The 16,710-nt window shown below is 60.1% G+C and overlaps 1 protein-coding gene across 1 annotated transcript in view; it reads right to left on the reverse strand.

The window, feature by feature from the left end:
- RAP1GAP (RAP1 GTPase activating protein) overlaps nt 1-16,710 on the reverse strand; it is a gene marked incomplete at both ends in the record, with an annotated part of 45,124 nt that overhangs the window by 5,957 nt on the left and 22,457 nt on the right. Inside the window, 15 exons of the mRNA XM_080692234.1 lie at nt 1,769-1,900; nt 4,247-4,384; nt 4,766-4,852; nt 5,465-5,536; nt 5,938-6,093; nt 7,254-7,383; nt 7,523-7,623; nt 7,781-7,864; nt 8,607-8,660; nt 8,993-9,071; nt 9,344-9,447; nt 12,019-12,204; nt 12,592-12,630; nt 13,505-13,552; nt 14,381-14,416. Of these exons, the coding sequence (XP_080548360.1) occupies nt 1,769-1,900; nt 4,247-4,384; nt 4,766-4,852; nt 5,465-5,536; nt 5,938-6,093; nt 7,254-7,383; nt 7,523-7,623; nt 7,781-7,864; nt 8,607-8,660; nt 8,993-9,071; nt 9,344-9,447; nt 12,019-12,204; nt 12,592-12,630; nt 13,505-13,552; nt 14,381-14,416 (1,446 nt within the window). The remainder of the gene's footprint in view (nt 1-1,768; nt 1,901-4,246; nt 4,385-4,765; nt 4,853-5,464; nt 5,537-5,937; nt 6,094-7,253; nt 7,384-7,522; nt 7,624-7,780; nt 7,865-8,606; nt 8,661-8,992; nt 9,072-9,343; nt 9,448-12,018; nt 12,205-12,591; nt 12,631-13,504; nt 13,553-14,380; nt 14,417-16,710) is intronic.

The following is a 16,710-nucleotide window of genomic DNA, read 5'->3' on the forward strand; positions in this document are numbered from 1 at the left end:
GAGGGTGGGTGGGGAGATGGGTGGGTGAAGACTCTGGATGGGTAAGTGAGTGGATGGAAAAATAGGGGTGTGAATGGGTGGGTGGACAGACGCATGAGTGGGGAGGTGGGTGGATGCTGGATGGATGGATGAATGGATGGGCTGATAGGTGGGTGGATAGAGGAGTAGGTGGATGGATGGATGGGTGGGTCCATAGATACATAGGTGGGTGGATGGATGAGTGGGTGGATGGATGGATGAGTGGGTGGATGGATGGATGGGTGGATGGATGGATGGGTGGATGGATGGATGGATGGATGGGCGGATGGATGGATGGGCTGATAGGTGGGTGGATGGAGGAGTAGGTGGATGGATGGATGGGTGGGTCCATAGATACACAGGTGGGTGGATGGATGAGTGGGTGGATGGATGGATGGGTGGATGGATGGATGGATGGGTGGGTCCATAGATACATAGGTGGGTGGATGGATGAGTGTGTGGATGGGTACATGTATGGGTGGGTGGATGGATGGATGGATGGATGGGCTGATAGGTGGTTAGATGGAGGAGTAGGTGGATGGATGGATGGGTGGGTCGATAGATACATAGGTGGGTGGATGGATGAGTGGGTGGATGGGTACATGTATGGGTGGGTGGGTAGGTGGATGGATGGATGGATGGATGGATGGATGGATGGATGGATAGGCTGATAGGCGGTTGGATGGATGAGTAGGCGGGTGGGCAGTTGACTGGATAGGTGGCTGGCTGGCTGGCTGGCTGGCTGCATGTGTGGGTGGATGGATGTGTTGACAGATGAGTGGACGGGTAGATGGAAGAGTGGGTGGGTGGGTGGCTGGATAGATAGGCAGGTCGATAGATGCATGGCTGGGTGGATGGATGGATGGACTGACCGATGGGTAAATGGGTAGGTGGATACAAGAGTGTGTAGCTAGGCGATTGGGTGGGTTGGGAGCAGAGCGGTGGGTGCAGTGTCCGCAGTGGTCACTAGGTGGCGCAAAGCAGCTAGGTCCACGACTCGGGCCTGTTTCTCCTGCCGCCCAGTACTCCTGAGTGTGAGGGGCAGATGCCAAGGGCCGGGCAGACAGTCAGTAATCACACAGGAGGGCTCACTCAGGAGATGCTCACACAGAAGCCCGGTTCCTGACACGATAGGTAGCCACAGAGGCCCAGGCTGCTGCAGACACACAGTAGGAGGGCCACAGAGAAAATGCCCACACAGCAGCCCGCTTCCTGACACACAGTAGGTATTCACCGACACCCAGGGCTTAGTACACATCATGTGCTCACATAGCAGCATTGGTCCTGACACACAGTAGGTGCTCCCACAGCAGCCCAGGGCCAGGCACACAGTAGGTGCTCACAGGAACTCGGGGCCAGGCCCAGGGAAGGTGCTCACAGAGTGCATGGCCCACACAGCAGCCCAGGTCCTGACACACAGTGAGTGCCCACAGCCTGACACAGTAGGTGCTCCCAGAACCCCAAGGCTTGACAGCAGGTGCCCACATAGCAGCCCCGTTCCCAGCACACAACAGACAGTAGATACTCGAAAAGAAGGGGACACAGAGGCTGCCCCGGAGCTGACCTGCGGAAAGTCACACCCCAGGAATGAATAAAGGGCCGAGGAGCCGGGCGGGGGCTGCAGGGCCCCAGGAGCGAGCCCTGCGCTCACGGTGGGCATGTGGGCGGCAGGGTGGTGGTGAGGGGGCTGGACCTGAGGAGGCGGGAGTGCCGAGGGCCCCGGGGAGGGCGGGAGGGTGGGGACACTCACTATGCCTGCCGCCTTGGCCAGGTCGGGGTTGTTGGGCGCAAAGCTCCCGCTGTGGCTGGTGGACACCGTGTTGGGCTTCTTGTTACTCAATCCCATGGCATCCATTGACTGGCTGCGGCTCCGGATAACCCTCTGCGAAGGTGGGGGCGGAGAGGAGGCAACACTGGGAGGCCGTCCCTCCCCCACGCCACCCTGGGTGACCCTAGGAAGTCCTGCCCCCTCGTGAGGCCTCGGTTTCCCTTTGTGCCACATGAGAGGCAGCTACACAGAGGCCCTAGGGGTAGTGGGGTCTTGGCTCTGCCAGCAACCTGCTGGGTGGCCTTGGGCAAGTCACTTCCCTTCTCTGAGCCACACAGGTTGCTGTGTGTTGAGTCTTGTCCACAGGTGGCTGCTCTGAGGGTGGCAGAAGCTTCTGAGTCATGACGTGGACAGCCCTCCAAGCACTGCAGCCTCAGCTGACAGGGTCTGGGAGCGCCTTCCTCTCCCCAGCCTCTTCCTTCCCTCCTTTTCTTCCTTCTCTCCCTGCCTCTCCTTTTTGCTCCTTTCACGCCCATAAACACTGCATTTTACTACAGGGCCAGGTACTTTTTTTTTTTTTCTTTTTTTGCGGGTCTGGAGATGGAACCCAGGGGCATTTGACCTCTGAGCTACACCCTCTATCTTTTTTTTTTTTTTTTTTTTTTTTGGTGGTACTGGGGTTCCTGGAAGCCCTTCTACCTCTGGGCTACACTCCCAGACCTATTTTTACATTTCTTTTTATTTGGAAACAGGGTCTCCTAAACCAGCGCGCGCGGCTGGCTTCGAACCTTGCACGATCCTCCTGTTTCTGCCTCCCAAGCGCGGGGATTACAAGCCTGCACCACCACGCCCAGCTCTATTCTTTATTTTTGAAACAGTAAGTTGCAGAGGGCCTCACTGAGTAGCTGAGGCTGTCCGCGAACCGCGATTCTCCGGTCTCAGCCTCCCGAAAGCTGGGATGACCAGTGTGCGCCGCCGCGCCCGGCAAGGGCCAGATACTTTTAACACTCACTCTGCCGTTTGATCCACCATGCGAGGTGGAGACGATCATCACGACTATTTTATACACAGTGGCACCGAAGCAGAGCAAGCCTGACACCCAGGCCAAGTCCTGTGCCCTGGACTGTGGACTCTGCTGCCTCTGAGAAATCTTTTGACAGAACCTAGGTCTGGCCCCTACCATCGTGAGGCCACGAGTGCCCTCAAAGGTAGAGCTCTAGACTGTCTCCACCCCACCACAAACCTGTCCTTTGCCCGTCCCTGGCAGGCAGAGGCAGGGCTCTAAGCCTCCTCTCCGTGTCCTTCTGGGCAGCTGGGCTAATCCCGTATGCAAACCCACAGCTCCAGCTTTGCAGCCTGGCTGGGCACCTGGAGGACAGGTGGTCCTCCTGTGCCCTGGGGCCCGCAGCCTGATGAATCCAGGCCCCTGACGGGGAAGAGAGGCTCCCACCTCTTCTGCCTTTCACTTTGGACAAACACTGCCAAGGCAGAGGGGCAGGGGCTTGTGTTTTGCTTTTTAACTTATATTTTGCTTACCCGGTTGCTTTGCAAATAAATCAACAACAGCTACCTGAGGCAAGATTCATTATTACTGCATTGCTCCACAGGTAAAGAGAATAAAGGGGTCAGAGAGTACCTCTGCTCATAAGCAGCAGAGCTGGGATTTGAACCCAGGGAGTCTTTAATACCAAGCTAAGCAGGGTTAGCTAGGGGAGGTCACATAGGCTGAGTGTCTTCTCAATGGACACTATTCACATATCCCTTCAAGGCTGATTCTGCACTGGGGATTGAACCCTGGGGGATTATACTTCTTTTTATTTATTTTTGTTTTCATCTGGATCATATTGAAAATGGTATACATTCACACTGTGGGATTCTACGTCTGAGCCAGACCCCTGCCCTTATTTTACTTTGAAAGTCTCACTAAGTTGCTGGACTGGCCTTGAACCTGCAGTCCTCCTGTCTTGGTCCCCCAAGTCCTGCTGATTACAGACACTAAGCCCAGCCCCTATTCTTTCCCTCAATCTTTACAGAAGTTTTCTTTCTTCTCTGCCTGCTAACTTGAAAGTCATGGCTCACAGCACCAGCAGCACCTTGCTGCGATCACGGGGACTCCAACCTTCACCTGAATTCCTAGACAGACCCTGCTCCCAGTCATGACTCCTCCCCAAGCCAGAGCCCTACCTTAACTCTCCCCCAGGCCTCCAGCCACAGCCCCGCCCCCACACCCACAGCCCCGCCCCGATCCAGGCCCACCCCAGCCACGCCCACAGCCGGCCATAGGCCCCGCCCAAGCCCGCTAGGGCCCTGCCTCTAGTCACGCCCCATAATTGTCCACAGGCCCCGCCCCGTCCCGCCTGGGCACCGCCTCCAGCCGCGCCTCACACTGCGTCCTCCAGAGACACCGACCCAGTCTCACCCCTGCGCTCTTCCCTGCCCAGGTGGTCCTGGGCCCTTCACCTTGAAAGACTCAAAGAAGCCGCCGCCGCCACTGCCATTCTCCATCTTGTCCTCGTCCCCGCCCAGGCCCATCATGGACTGGCTGTGGATATGGAGTTCCTCGTAGAGCGTCTCCAGCAGGGCGGCGCGTGTCCGCTCCTGCGGGCAGCCCAGGCGTCAGGAGAGACCCCAGTGACCACCCCACCCCCCCACAGTGGGAATCCTGGCCCCTTTCCAAGGCGCGGCCACCTTCTCTGAGTGAGGGGGAGCGGGAGGGCCTGGGCCCAGGACTGGCTGTAGGTCTGGCGGCCTAAGGGCCCCTCCCGGCCCCACCCCAGCCTTCTCCATCGTCCTCTGTCAGCCCCCCACCCAGGCCGCTCCAGGACTGCCCCGCTCATCCGTAAATTCGTCCTCCCAAGGTAACCCCTCAGAGCCAAATTCTGAACATGCGTGTTCGCTCCCAGTGGGGATGAGGGTGGTGGGGGCAGGGCTGAGCTTCTAGGCTGGGGGCTGGGCTCTGCCCAGACAGCTTGTCCTCACCTCCAGTTTGGCAAACTTCTCTGCTTTGTAGCACGCATATTCAGCATTGATCAGCTTTGTCAGCAAAAATTCCTGGAACTCAGGCCCCTGGGAGCCCCCAGTGTGGAGCAGATGAGAAGGGGGGGGGGTGTCAGAAAAGCAATGAGCAGGTCAGGGACCGGAGAGCCTGAGCTGGGCCCTGTGGGTGGGGCTCACCGCTTCACTCCCAGGGAATGTCTCCTGGGTCCCAGCTCAGGCAACTGTGGGGCGCCCTGTGCCCTTCGTGGCCACCCACCTACTGGACAGCCAGCCCTGGGTGTTAGGGTCCTCATCTGCTACTGCCTGGGTCTGGACTAGTGGAATGTGCTGTGGACGGGGCTGAAGCCAAGGGGGCTGAAGCCAAGGCCTGCAGCGTGGCTTCTCAGAGGTGACTGACATGTGCCCCCCCCCCCCGATATTTTAAAGGAAAGAAGGCTCACACTATCAAAAACAACAGAAACTAGGAAAGGCCTTGGTCCTCTATAAAAAGAAGTTAAACAGTCATGCAGTTTACTCCACAGCCTTGAAAACATTAAGACCCAGTTTTTATCAAGATGAAGAGAGGAGCCAGGTCCCAGCTGCCCTGACCACGTGGGCTTCGGACCACATGAGGCAGAATGTATCCCCCAGGCCTCTCTTAGTCCTCTGTGACCTTGGCTGGGGACGGGGCACAGCTCTCACCTTCCTGAACACGGCAGGATCCGGGAGGGGGGGCCCAAAGAAGGGCACGTCATCTCTTGCGGTGACTGAGACCTGGAAGGAAAGAGGGTGGTTGTCCCTGTGGGGCCTGGGGCCTGTTCCTGCCCCACATCAGCCAGAAACCTCTAATTCAGTCCTGCTGCTGGGCAGACATATCCTTTGTACCAGGATTGCAGCTCCTCCATCCTTTGCCCTGAGTCTGAGAGGTGGCACTGGGTGGGGGACCTCAGGATCACGGAGGATGGCGAAGGCACAGGCTAATGGGGCAGATGAAGGTGAGAGACCCAGGCAGGGAGCTGGAGGAGGGAGCTGGCCGCTGGAGGGGTGAGCTTTGGAAAGCAAGGGAGCAGGATGGGAGTCCTCCAGGTCCCCTGCCCACGGCGGGACGGCTGAGATCGGAGCTGCGCAGGGAGGCAGAGCCCTTGCCTGGGCCTGGAGGCTCCGCCGCCACCCACCTTGTAGAGGGGGCCGTCAGGGCTGCCCCCCTCGGCCTGCACCACCACGTAGGCGTGCAGGAAGTTGGACGCAATCATGTCCGGCACGAAGGGCGTGTTCTCGTCCTGGAAGACGACAGCCACGATGTCGTTTCCGATGTGTCTCTTGCGCTGCAACTGAGCACAGGGCGCGGGCCCTCAGCCTGGCCGTGGCAGGGTGGGGGCGCATCTGAGGACTTGCTTCACCCCCCAAAAAGAAGGTGGTGAAATTTGGTCTTAATATTAATACGGTTTTCTTGGAAACCTGTGACCTCTGAGGAAATCGAGGCCCAGACAGTGATTTGCAAGGCCCCCACTCCAGTGCCCCTGGCGTGCCGGCCCTGCCTCTCGGCTCTTCTCCTAGCTAAATGCCCCCAAACGTGACTTCTCATTGAATAAACAAGTTCTACTCGGTATATATTCCAGTTGCTAAGAAGAACAGAGGATCTCATGAGGAAAGAAGGAAATATCAGAATAAAGAGTAGAGCCGGGCGTGGTGGCGCACGCTTGTAATCCCTGCGCTTGAGAGGCGGAGACAGGAGGATCCCGCAGGTTCGAAGCCAGCCGCAGCTACTGAGTGAGGCTCTAGGCAACTTAGTGAGACCCTGTTTCCAAATAAAATAGAAAATAGGTCTGGGAGTATAGCCCGGAGGTAGAAAGCCCCTGGGTTCCACCCCCAGTACCACCAAAAAAAAAATAAATAAATAAAGAGTAAAGGTCTTCCTATTTGGCACATTCCCCGTTGAGCACCCTGGGCTGGGGGAGGGGGATAGGGCCCTACTGGAAGCTCAGGACGGGGTGACAGTGTTCAGTCCCTGGAACCTGCCCTGGGCCTTTTCGACCCCGTGACCTTGTGGAAGCTGGTCTCTCCACTGAAACGCTCTGCCTCCTTCTTCAGGCAACTCTGCAGCCTAAAATCACTCATGTTGAAAGCTCTTCCCTCCCCCTGCCTACCAAAACTTAGTGCCCCCATGACCCCTAAGGCCCCTCGGTCCCCACAAAGACACACGCTCACTTTCTTCAGGCGCCTGCTGCGTCCCAGACCCTATTCTGCCCACGCTATGCACCCCTCCTTCACACTCACCCAGGAGGTGGACGCCAGTACTGTCCCCATTTCACAGACATGGAAGTCGAGGCTTTCTCCCTGCCCCAACTACAGCCCGCACGGGACAGGGGAGGGCTATTTCCACTTTGGGATCCCAGGGCCCAGCACAAGGCCTGGTGTGACGGGCACCTAGTAGACAGGTGAACGGGGCATGGCAGACAGCAAGAGGCGGGCGGGCGGGCGCCCAGGCTACCTGCTGGGCGTCCCCTTCTGTGTAGGGCAGCTTGGTGGACACGTGAAACATGATCTCCTTGTTGCGGAAGGTGCAGTACACAGACTCGGTCCCCGTCTGCCCGTGGGTCACGTCCAGGCCTCCTCGGAACCTGCCCCCAGGCCCCCCAGGCTCAGTCTCCAGCCCCAGCCAGGCCTCCGGGCGGGGGGTGGGGGGCCCAGGACAGGGGCTCCCGCCCTGCCTGGGGCATGGGGCGATTCGGCTCGGCTCCTGCCACCCCCCGCACTCACCCCTTGAAGTCCTGCAGTTTGACCTTCTGGCCCAGAAAGTCCAGGAACTCCACGAAGGCGGGGCTTTCCTCGTTGGTGCTGAAGAGTTCTTCTTCAGAGGTCTGGGGACCGCAGGGGCCGGTCACTGACCTGGGGCTCCTGAGCAGCCGCCCTCAGCCCTGCTCACTCCCAGTGCCCTGGCAGGTGCTCTGCCCTGCGGAGGCCGGAGGCGCCAGGTCGAGGGCAGGGGCGCGGGGAGTGGGCCGGGGAGGTGCACACCTGCCCGAGCTTCTGATAAATGACTCCAAACTTGAAGTTATTGCTGATGACGTGCTCGTCGAAGGTGACGATGAGCCGGGAGGCCTGTGGGGGATGGCGGTGGCTGACGGCCCATGCCTGCAAGCTGCCTCTGGCCCAGCTCTCTCCGTACACTGGCACCATGGCAGGCACCGTGTAGCCCCCACAGCAGGCCCACAGGGACACGTCAGGCTGTCCCCTCTGCGCCTGGGGTTCAGAGAGCTCCAGGTGTGTGCAGGGGTGGGCCTTGACTCGGTTCCGAGACAGCCAAGGCTGCCCCCGCCTCACTCCCTAGCACCCCTCACTCCTCGGCTCCTCTACAAACCTGCCTCATCCTTCTGGAACAGGCAAGGCCCACCGACTTGCTGTGGGGCCTTGAGCAGGCACTCTTCCTCCCCGCGGGCCTCAGTTTCCCCCTCTGTAGCCAAGAGGTAGAACCTGACTTCTTCAGGTGGGGCCACTTTCCCCAGGATGCTTTTCCTAGGCCTCAACAACCCTTGGGAACCTCACCCATCCCAGGATTCAGCCAGAGCCGCAGGAGTTTACGTGTCTTCAAGGCCTGCCTCTTCCAGGAAGCCCCCTGGGTGGTGGAAGACAGAAGCCCATGCCCTATTCCCACAGTGATGGAGTGCCCGGCACTCGCAGGCAGCACCAGGGCTGGACGCACATCTGCTCAGTGGAGGCAGCAGGCATGGGGCATCTGCTATTCTCGCTCCAGGTCCCCTCTAGAGTCCAAGGCAAGGCCAGTGGGCAACATCCTCCAGTGACCCACCCACCCTCGGTGAGTAGGTCCCAGATGCAGCCATACCTTGGGGTAGAGCACGGGGTAGAATCTATCCACGTTGACGTCTTCACACACCAGCTGCAAGAAGCGGCGGGGAAGGGGGTGAGGTGTGGGGCCAGGCAGGAGGGAAGCCTGACTGGCCACGTCTGGGAGGACAGCGGCAGAAAGGAGGAGGGAGAGGCCATGCTGGGAGCAACCGAGGCTGAAGTAGGTTTGGGTGCTCACGGCTGCTCAGAACGAGGCTCAGAGAACTGGGGTCCCCTGGTTCTGAGTGCCGGGTGGGGGACACAGGGAAGCCTGTGAGCGCGGTGGGAACAGGTGAGAGGTGGGACCGCAGGGGCGGGCTGCAGCGCACGGGCGAGGTGTGCAGCTGAGGACACAGGCGCGCGGAGGCCGGGCCACAGCCTCACCTTTGCCATCTGGACCACGTTGGGGAACTCGGTGAGGCAGGAGATGGGGATGACATCATGGTACGTCCGGCACTTGGTTCTGCAGGAGAAAGCCACGCAGAGAGGGGCTGGGCAGCAGGAAAGGGCGGTGGGCGCTCTGCCCCTCTCCAGAGACCAGAGCGGGCAGCCCCCGGGAGGGTCGAAGGTGACAGTGGGCACCAGGCCTGGCAGCGGCACTGACTTGCTGGGCAACCTCAGGCAAGTCCCTGCTCTCTCTGGGCCTCAAGTAGGAGCGGGGGGTGAAAGGAGGTGGGCTCCGGAAGGCAGACCTGAGCCCTCACCGTTGTCTGGCTCCCCACACAGTGCTCGCACCTGAGCAGCAGCCGCAGGTGCTCCTGATCCCCGATGACATCGTACTTGAGCGAGAAGACCAGGTGGCCGAGGGCAGTGTCCAGTGAGTAGTAATTGAAGTGCTCCTGTGGGCAGAGGGGAGCCGGGGAGTGGGTTATGCCAGCCCACTCCCAGGTGGGGTCCTCTGCCAAGCAGCAGCATCATGGCGGTTAGTGCAGATCTGCCCTGGGCTGGCTGCACAGCCTGAGAAGGCCACACCACCTCTCTGTGCCTCACTATTTATTTATTTATTTATTTATTTATTTATTTATTTATTTGTGCTGGGGATGGAAGCCAGTGGCATTCTACCCCTGAGCTACACCCCCAGCCCGTTTTTTGTATTGAAACAGGGTCTTGCTGTGTTGCTGAGGCTGGTCTAGAGCCTGTAATCCTCCAGTCTCAGCCTCCCAAGTACTGGGATTACAGGTGAGCACCAACTTGCCCCACACGTGCCTCTCTTCTCATCTATAAAATGGGAGCAAAGCCACCTGCCTGGACAGTGGCGGGAACTGGAAGAGGTAAAGGGCCTGGCAGAGCCTCGGTGTTCCTGATGCCCACAGTACCCTTGGCTCCAGGCTCTCGGCGAAGTCGGGGCCACCGTGTACCTGTCTCCCAGCCTTTGCCTCTCTCAGAGATGGGCACACAGTAGGTCTCGGTAAGAAAAAGCCACTTAGCATGTGTAATTGCTGAATTCTAGCCCCAGCACTATACAAAGAAAAAGCCAACTAGCTCACTGCCCAAGCTGTGGCCCTGTGGCCCGGCGTGAGAAAGAGGAATTGAAACATGGCACACGGGGTGGCTGAGCAGGCAGGTTCCCACCCTCCTACCTCCTGGAGAAAAGGGCTCTGGGCTGCGAAGGCACACCTAGAAGGCACGAGGGGTGCCTGTGGCAGGGATGGCACCCCCCAAACGGAATCAGGGCTGGCACCCCCAAGTGGAGAGGTCCCAAAGCCAAGTGCCGGGAATACGGAAGACACCACCCCGGCTGCCCTGGCTCTCCCCGCCAGCCCCAGCCCTGGGCGTGGAGCTGGCTCCCCAGCCACGCCCACCCCAGGAATCATCCTGGAAGTAAATCCTGTCTAAACATGAACCCCAGTGCTCAGAGGCTGGGTGCGGGGTGTATGTGTGGCGGGGGGGGTGTTCCACAAGTCCACAGTTTAGGGGCATGCTGAATAGAGCTGGGGCAGGGAGTCCCCCAACCCTGCCTGGACACAGAGTGGCAGAACCCCCAAATGCTTAGCACTGCCTGCAGGAGGGACAGGCCCCTGGTAGAAGTCCAGCGGCTGAGGACGTACCCTGGACGCCCCTCGAGCCCAGAGCTCAGGGTCCTAGGGAATCAACGCCCAAAGTCGCCCTCACCTCCTTCTGCCAGAACAGGGCCGTGCCGAGCACCTGGCTGCTTCCCTGGCCACGGCACCTGGAGCCTGGCAACGGCTCTGCCTCTGCCAGGGCCTGGGGACTCCTGCCTCTATCCTGCCAACCAGGTCCTAGCCTGTACTCCTCAAACCCTGCTGAGCGACCGCTGGCACCTTCATCTGCCACTCTTCCCCAAGTGCCACTATATGCTGGCACACGGCCCCTGGGAGGCCACCACAGCTGCTCGGGACGCGGGGCTCCCTCCACACAGGCTCACGGGAGCTGCGATCCCGTGCCAGGCTGTGTCTGTCCCCAGGCAGTGGCCCCCCAGGGTCAGGCCAGTGCCCAGACTGAGGTCACACAGCCAGACCCAAGGGTCACCCCTCCTCCCAGAACACACACACTGCTTCACCTGGGCTTCAATTTCCTCTTCTATAGAAAACGGGATAATCTTGAGCTCACGGAGAGATTAGGAAGATGTAATAACAGCCATCGTTAACTGCGTATTTACTATGTGCCAGCGTGGTTCTGTGCACTTCAAGTGTACTTTTATTATCCTCGCTTTCGCAGATGAGGAAGCCGTCGGAGAAGGTTAAATCCCTTCCCCAAGATAACGCTACCGCCAGGAGGAACAGCCGAGACCGACTGTTCCACCGTCCACTCCAGAGCCCACCGTCCACGCCCCCCTTGGGCTCTCAGCTGACCTAGAGACAGCACCTTGCACAAGCAAGGGGCATGGGCCCCCTGCAGGGACACGCTGTTACAGACAGGGCCCTGCTCTGGGCTGCAGCTGCCGCGGCCAGTCAAGCCATCAGAGCGCCCATCACAGCCCAGTGGCCCTCGGGCCAGGCCTGGGTCTATTATGTTTGCTGCTATCTACCTGGTACCCAGAACAGGGCCAGGCACACAGCTGGAGCTCACTCTTTGCTCACCCTGAGTATTTACTCTGTTCCAGAGGCCATTCAAACACCTTACAAGCATCTCTCCTTAAAACCTCACGGCCACATCACGAAGCGGGCGTCTCACCGCCATTTCTGCAGCCGAGAACAGCTCCCTGCCCGCTCACGGAAGTTAAGCGACTTGCCTGACATCACCCCCGTGCGGTAGGTGGCTGAGCCAGGGTTCGAACCCAGGTGGTCTCTGCTGTTAACCACGGCATCCTACTGACTTTGGCAGGAAGTGTTTGTGGAATGAATGGAAGAATCCACTTGCACGCTCCCTGAGTCTCCGGGCTCTGGGACTGTCCCCCAGCCCAAGGGCTCAGCTTCCTCCTGGGCTCAGCCTCCCAGCAGGCCACCCACCTTGCCGAGAAAGTGCTTCCGGTAGATGCGAGCCGTGGGGTTGCACTCCAGTTTCACCTTGGCTGTGGGCGACTGCAGGGGCTGGGTCTCGGGGATGCTGGTGATTTCATGGTTGGTGCCTTCGATCCAGTAGCCCCCAAACTGGGGCAGCAGGATGAGGGGGAAGGGCCCTTCTCGCCCCAGGACCTGAAGACCAACTTAGCTGAGAGCCACCCACACAGCACCTCAATAGGAGCCCAGGATGCCCACCCCACGCAGACCTGGGCCGCTTCTGCCCCAACGTAACGGGTATTATGGGTTAGCTCCGTGGGCCCACCCCCTCTGGGGGGACTGGCTCCAGCCCTCTCCCCACTAGACTCAGACAGTAAGTACCAGTCTAGAAGGACAGGGGTGGCAATGGGCTGGGCAGGGCCTGGCCCAGGATGCTGAAACACTGGACTCGGGCCTAAGTCTCCAGCACCCAAGGAAGAGCCTGCAGTCAGCCTCCTGAGAGGGAGAGGACTTGGGTGTCTAGGCACCCTGTACAAGGGCCTCCCCATGCTCAAATGTGGGTTCAAGGGTTCAGCTGGGTACCTCATGGACGCTCGGGTAGGGAATGTAGTCCTCCTCCGTCTGCAAAACACAAGCAGGGCAGAGGCCCAGCTGGGGCGGTGACCTCACCCTCCACACCTCCCAGGCTTCCTAGAATTCGGGGCCTGTCCAGCCAGCCCCCTGTTTGGGAGTGTGGTGGGCCCTGGGTCTCATCCCCACCATCTTACAGGGGGCCAGCCTGGGGTGGCTCCACAAGACCCGGACAGAGGCAGGCCAAGCCCACTGAGTAGGGATCTCCTGGGTTCTTTCTGCCTGGGAAAAGGGGGCTCCCTGCCTCCCCAGAGGGAACTGCCTGGAGGGCCCCTTAGACACAGGCTACTGTGCCCAGAGTCTCTGCTGCAGCCAGCCAGGGTGGGGCTCCAGAAGTGACATTCCTAATAGCTCCCAGATGGCATGGATGCTGCTAACCCGAGGACCACACGGAGAACAGCTCCCTAGCTCCACCCTCCCTAGCTCCCTCCCAGATCCAGCCTGTCTTCTAGGGTCGATGGGGTCCCAAATTATGCAGAGCCGTGTGCCCAGCTGGGAAGCCGCACATCTTCCCCAGCCCCAGACAGGAGCTTCCTGGAGCGAGAGTGTGTAAGCCCCCGAGTCTTGAATATGAGTCTTCCCACAACTTCTGGTAGTGCCAGCTTCAGGGAAAACATTTTACAGCCGTTTCCTTTTGGGATGGGGCAGCTGGGAGGTTGAGTGAGTGCAGAGGCGGGGAGGAGCGAGGCCTGAAGATCCAGCCCATGGCCAGGGCTGTCCAGGGAAAACCTTGGGGGCCGGGGCCTGGATGCCCTGCTCATCCGGGCTCGGCACCCGGCCCACAGTAAGACTTCTCCGTGGCCGGCAGGGACGCCATCCTGCCTGGCAGGGGTTCTGTTGTAGCATCTAAGCCCTGCCCACCTACTTTGAGGGGTGGTGGGAAGGAGCATCGTTGTTCGTCCATCCTGCTTCCCTGAAAGAGAAGGCGACACCCCGTTAACAGCCTGCCACGTCTGGGAGGCCCTAGGGCAGCCCAGAGCCGGGTGCTGGCCTCTCTGATGAAGGCCGGCAGCAGCAGTAGGGGAGGGGACTCTGTTCCGGAATGCTGTGCTGCTGGGATGGGGGCGGGGGCGATGTGCGCAGGCCCACGTGAGTGTGGGGAGGGGGCTACTGCATCAACGCAGATATGTGGCGAGGGGGAGGAGGGGGAAAGACTGAGAGGCAGAGAACTGGAGGGCAGGGGCCCAGAGAGCAGGGCTTCCGAGGGTGGGCCACACTGGGGGGAGCTCCTGAGGTTTCTCTGAGCCACCCCCTTCCCCAACCCAGCTCCTGACACATGCCCATACTAAAGGGGTAGAAAAAGAAAACACCAAGGGCCTGTAGGTCCAGGGCAGGGGTGAGGCGTGGGGGCAGGCATACCCCAGGCTGCCTGGCTGTGAACACCTCCCGCACCTGCAGCAAGCCCTGGGCTGACAGGCGCCCAGGCATCTGTCCCTTCCCCCTTTCTGCCTGAGAGTCCTGCGGAGCCTGGGGCGCCTCCTGTGGGGTAGGGTGGAGTGGGGATGAGTTTAGGAGCTGATGTCAGTGCTGCTGGGGACCTACAGAGGGATGCGAGCTGGGCTCCCGGGTGGGTGCCCGAGTCAGAGAGGAGGGAGGCACCACCGGTCCCCTCTACTGGACCCCGGGACAGAGGACTCCATCTTGGCTGGCCCAGTCTAGTGGAGGCTCCTGGCCTGTCCTTGGAGGTGTGCGGGGCAGGATACAGAAAGGGCCCCGCCTCTGCGGCGCCCAGCATCCTCACCTGCATCTTTTCAATCATCTCAAACAGATCTGTGTTCTGCAACAGAAACGGGGGAGCGAGGTCAGTGCGAGGGTGGCCTAGTGGATCCCACCAACCCCTGAGGAGTCCCCACCCCAGCCCTCCTGGTCCCCCCAACTTGACTGGCCATCAGGCCTGGGGCAGCAAGAGGGAATGGAGTGGCCATCATGGGAGGGGGCTCCCAGGTCCTGGGGCCCGGGCGGCCCACCCATCCAGTCCTCTTCCCTGAGGGAGGAGGCTGCTGCCCTGGGAGAGAGGATCTCCTTTATGCCACCGCAAGGTTGCCATAGCCAGGACCAAGCACCTGGACCCTAAGAAAAGCCTCAGCTCCGGCCCCAGCCAGGATTGGAGGGAGGGTCTGTCTCCCACCCCTCTACCCTGGAATAAGGCCAGTTAGCCCAGGCCACAGGCCACTGCTCAGCAACCCACGGCCCCCAAGCAGTATGGGCTGGGGCTGTCTCGGGAGAGGATGGCCCTACACCTGTAGGTGAGCCCACTAAAACCCCCATGTCTGGGCCAGCCCGCCCCAAGCCAGTGAGGGCACATACAGGGTTAATCCAGCGTTTGCCAGCTGCCTGGTAGCAGGAGCCAACTCCCTAGAAGCCTTCCTGGAAGGCAGGGATGCAGAATGTGGCTGGCAAGGCTGGGGGCTGGGCCCAGGAAGCCCCCCGGGGTCTCCAGCATGGCGCCCCTCCCCCAGCACTTCCAAGGCTCAACTCTGGCTGCTCCTGCTGCTCAGTGGGGGCACTGCCTGAGCTTACACACATGCTACAGGAATGCGTATCAGGAAACACACGTACACACATGCGATGTGCACATGCACACACACTCCTGCTCACACATAAAGGCCTGTGCACCAATATTTATATGGTCTCACTGCACTATTTTGTGTATCAAGAAATACACACACACACACACATCCATGGAATCTATATGCTAACACACAAATACACATATTGGCATCCTGAGTTACACAACAGCCACTCACACACACACACACACACACACACTCACACACATGCACATATCCATGTACCACAAGAAACACACAGATGAACACAAACCCACACCTATGTGGGTCCACACACCAGAAAGTTCACATGACGCTACGAAGACACCACAAAAATCTCTCTCCTGTCTGAGATCAGAAGGCATCCTGGCCAACTCACAGGGACGACAGGGGCAGGCGGGGGCAGGGAAACCGAGGCAGAGCCCACGCCCTGCTGCAAGTCCCCTGCCCCGTTAGGAACACGACGATACCACCATTACACAGGAGAATTCTGAGAAAGGAGGAGGCATCTGGCAACCCCAAGAGTCATGAATCCCGACAGGGAGGGACACAGGCCTGCACCCCACACCTGAGCAACCCATCACACACATATGTGCTTCTCTGGCAAAGGTCACAAGACACCAACACCCCATGTGCACACTCTGAGTCCTGTCCATGGAACAGGACCCACCCTGTAAAGTCTACCTGGGAGCCCCAGGAGACCCTGACTGAGGGTCACCTATGGCCACACCTCTGAGTATGGAAGAGACAACTGTGCAGGCAGCTATGGCAGATACCACAGACACACACCTGCAGGGCAAGGGGACCAACACCTGTCAGTGCCACACGCTGCCACAGCCACACTGGCACCCAGGCAGGGCCAGCCAGCTCCCAGCCACAGGGCCCCAGCAAGATCCAGCAACGCCGGCCACTGTGGAGACCTGGGCGCCCCACGCAAGGCGACCCAACAGCCAGAAACAAGGAAGCCCCTGGCTGCTGGGAGAATCACGGGCACATAAACACTGACACATGGTACTGTCACCCAGAGAGCACACACAGCAACAGGTGACACCCACAGTCCTGCCTCATGGCAGACGCCCTGACACCCAGCCAAGGCAGGCTGGAGGATGTGGCCCCATGGGGACATCTCCACCTCACCGGGGCCACTCCAAAGTTACACCGTGACATGGGCGCCCCACACAGCCCCAAGGTCAGCGCCCACTCACAGCGCCCCACAGCCGGGGCCACTGCCCCCAGGGCTGCTCGTTGGGCAGCACAGGTCGAGCCCGGGACAGGGGCGGGGGTGTGCCGGTGGCCGCCCGGAGGTGTCAGCCAGGAGCTAACACACCCACCGGGCGGGAGCCTCGCACACCGCCGAGGCTCGGGCACAGCTGCCGCGCTCCGCGGAGTCGGGCTGACCGGGCCCCCTCGGCCACACTGCCCCCAGCGGGTCCTCACCTGCCAGCCGGCCACCGCGGGCAGCGAGCCCCTCCGCGGACGGCCGGGGCGCGCTGGGGGCCGCGGCTGCGCCATCCCGAGCCCC

The sequence above is a fragment of the Muscardinus avellanarius genome, assembly GCF_963383645.1.
Source record: "Muscardinus avellanarius genome assembly, chromosome: 3".
Lineage (NCBI taxonomy): Eukaryota > Metazoa > Chordata > Mammalia > Rodentia > Gliridae > Muscardinus > Muscardinus avellanarius.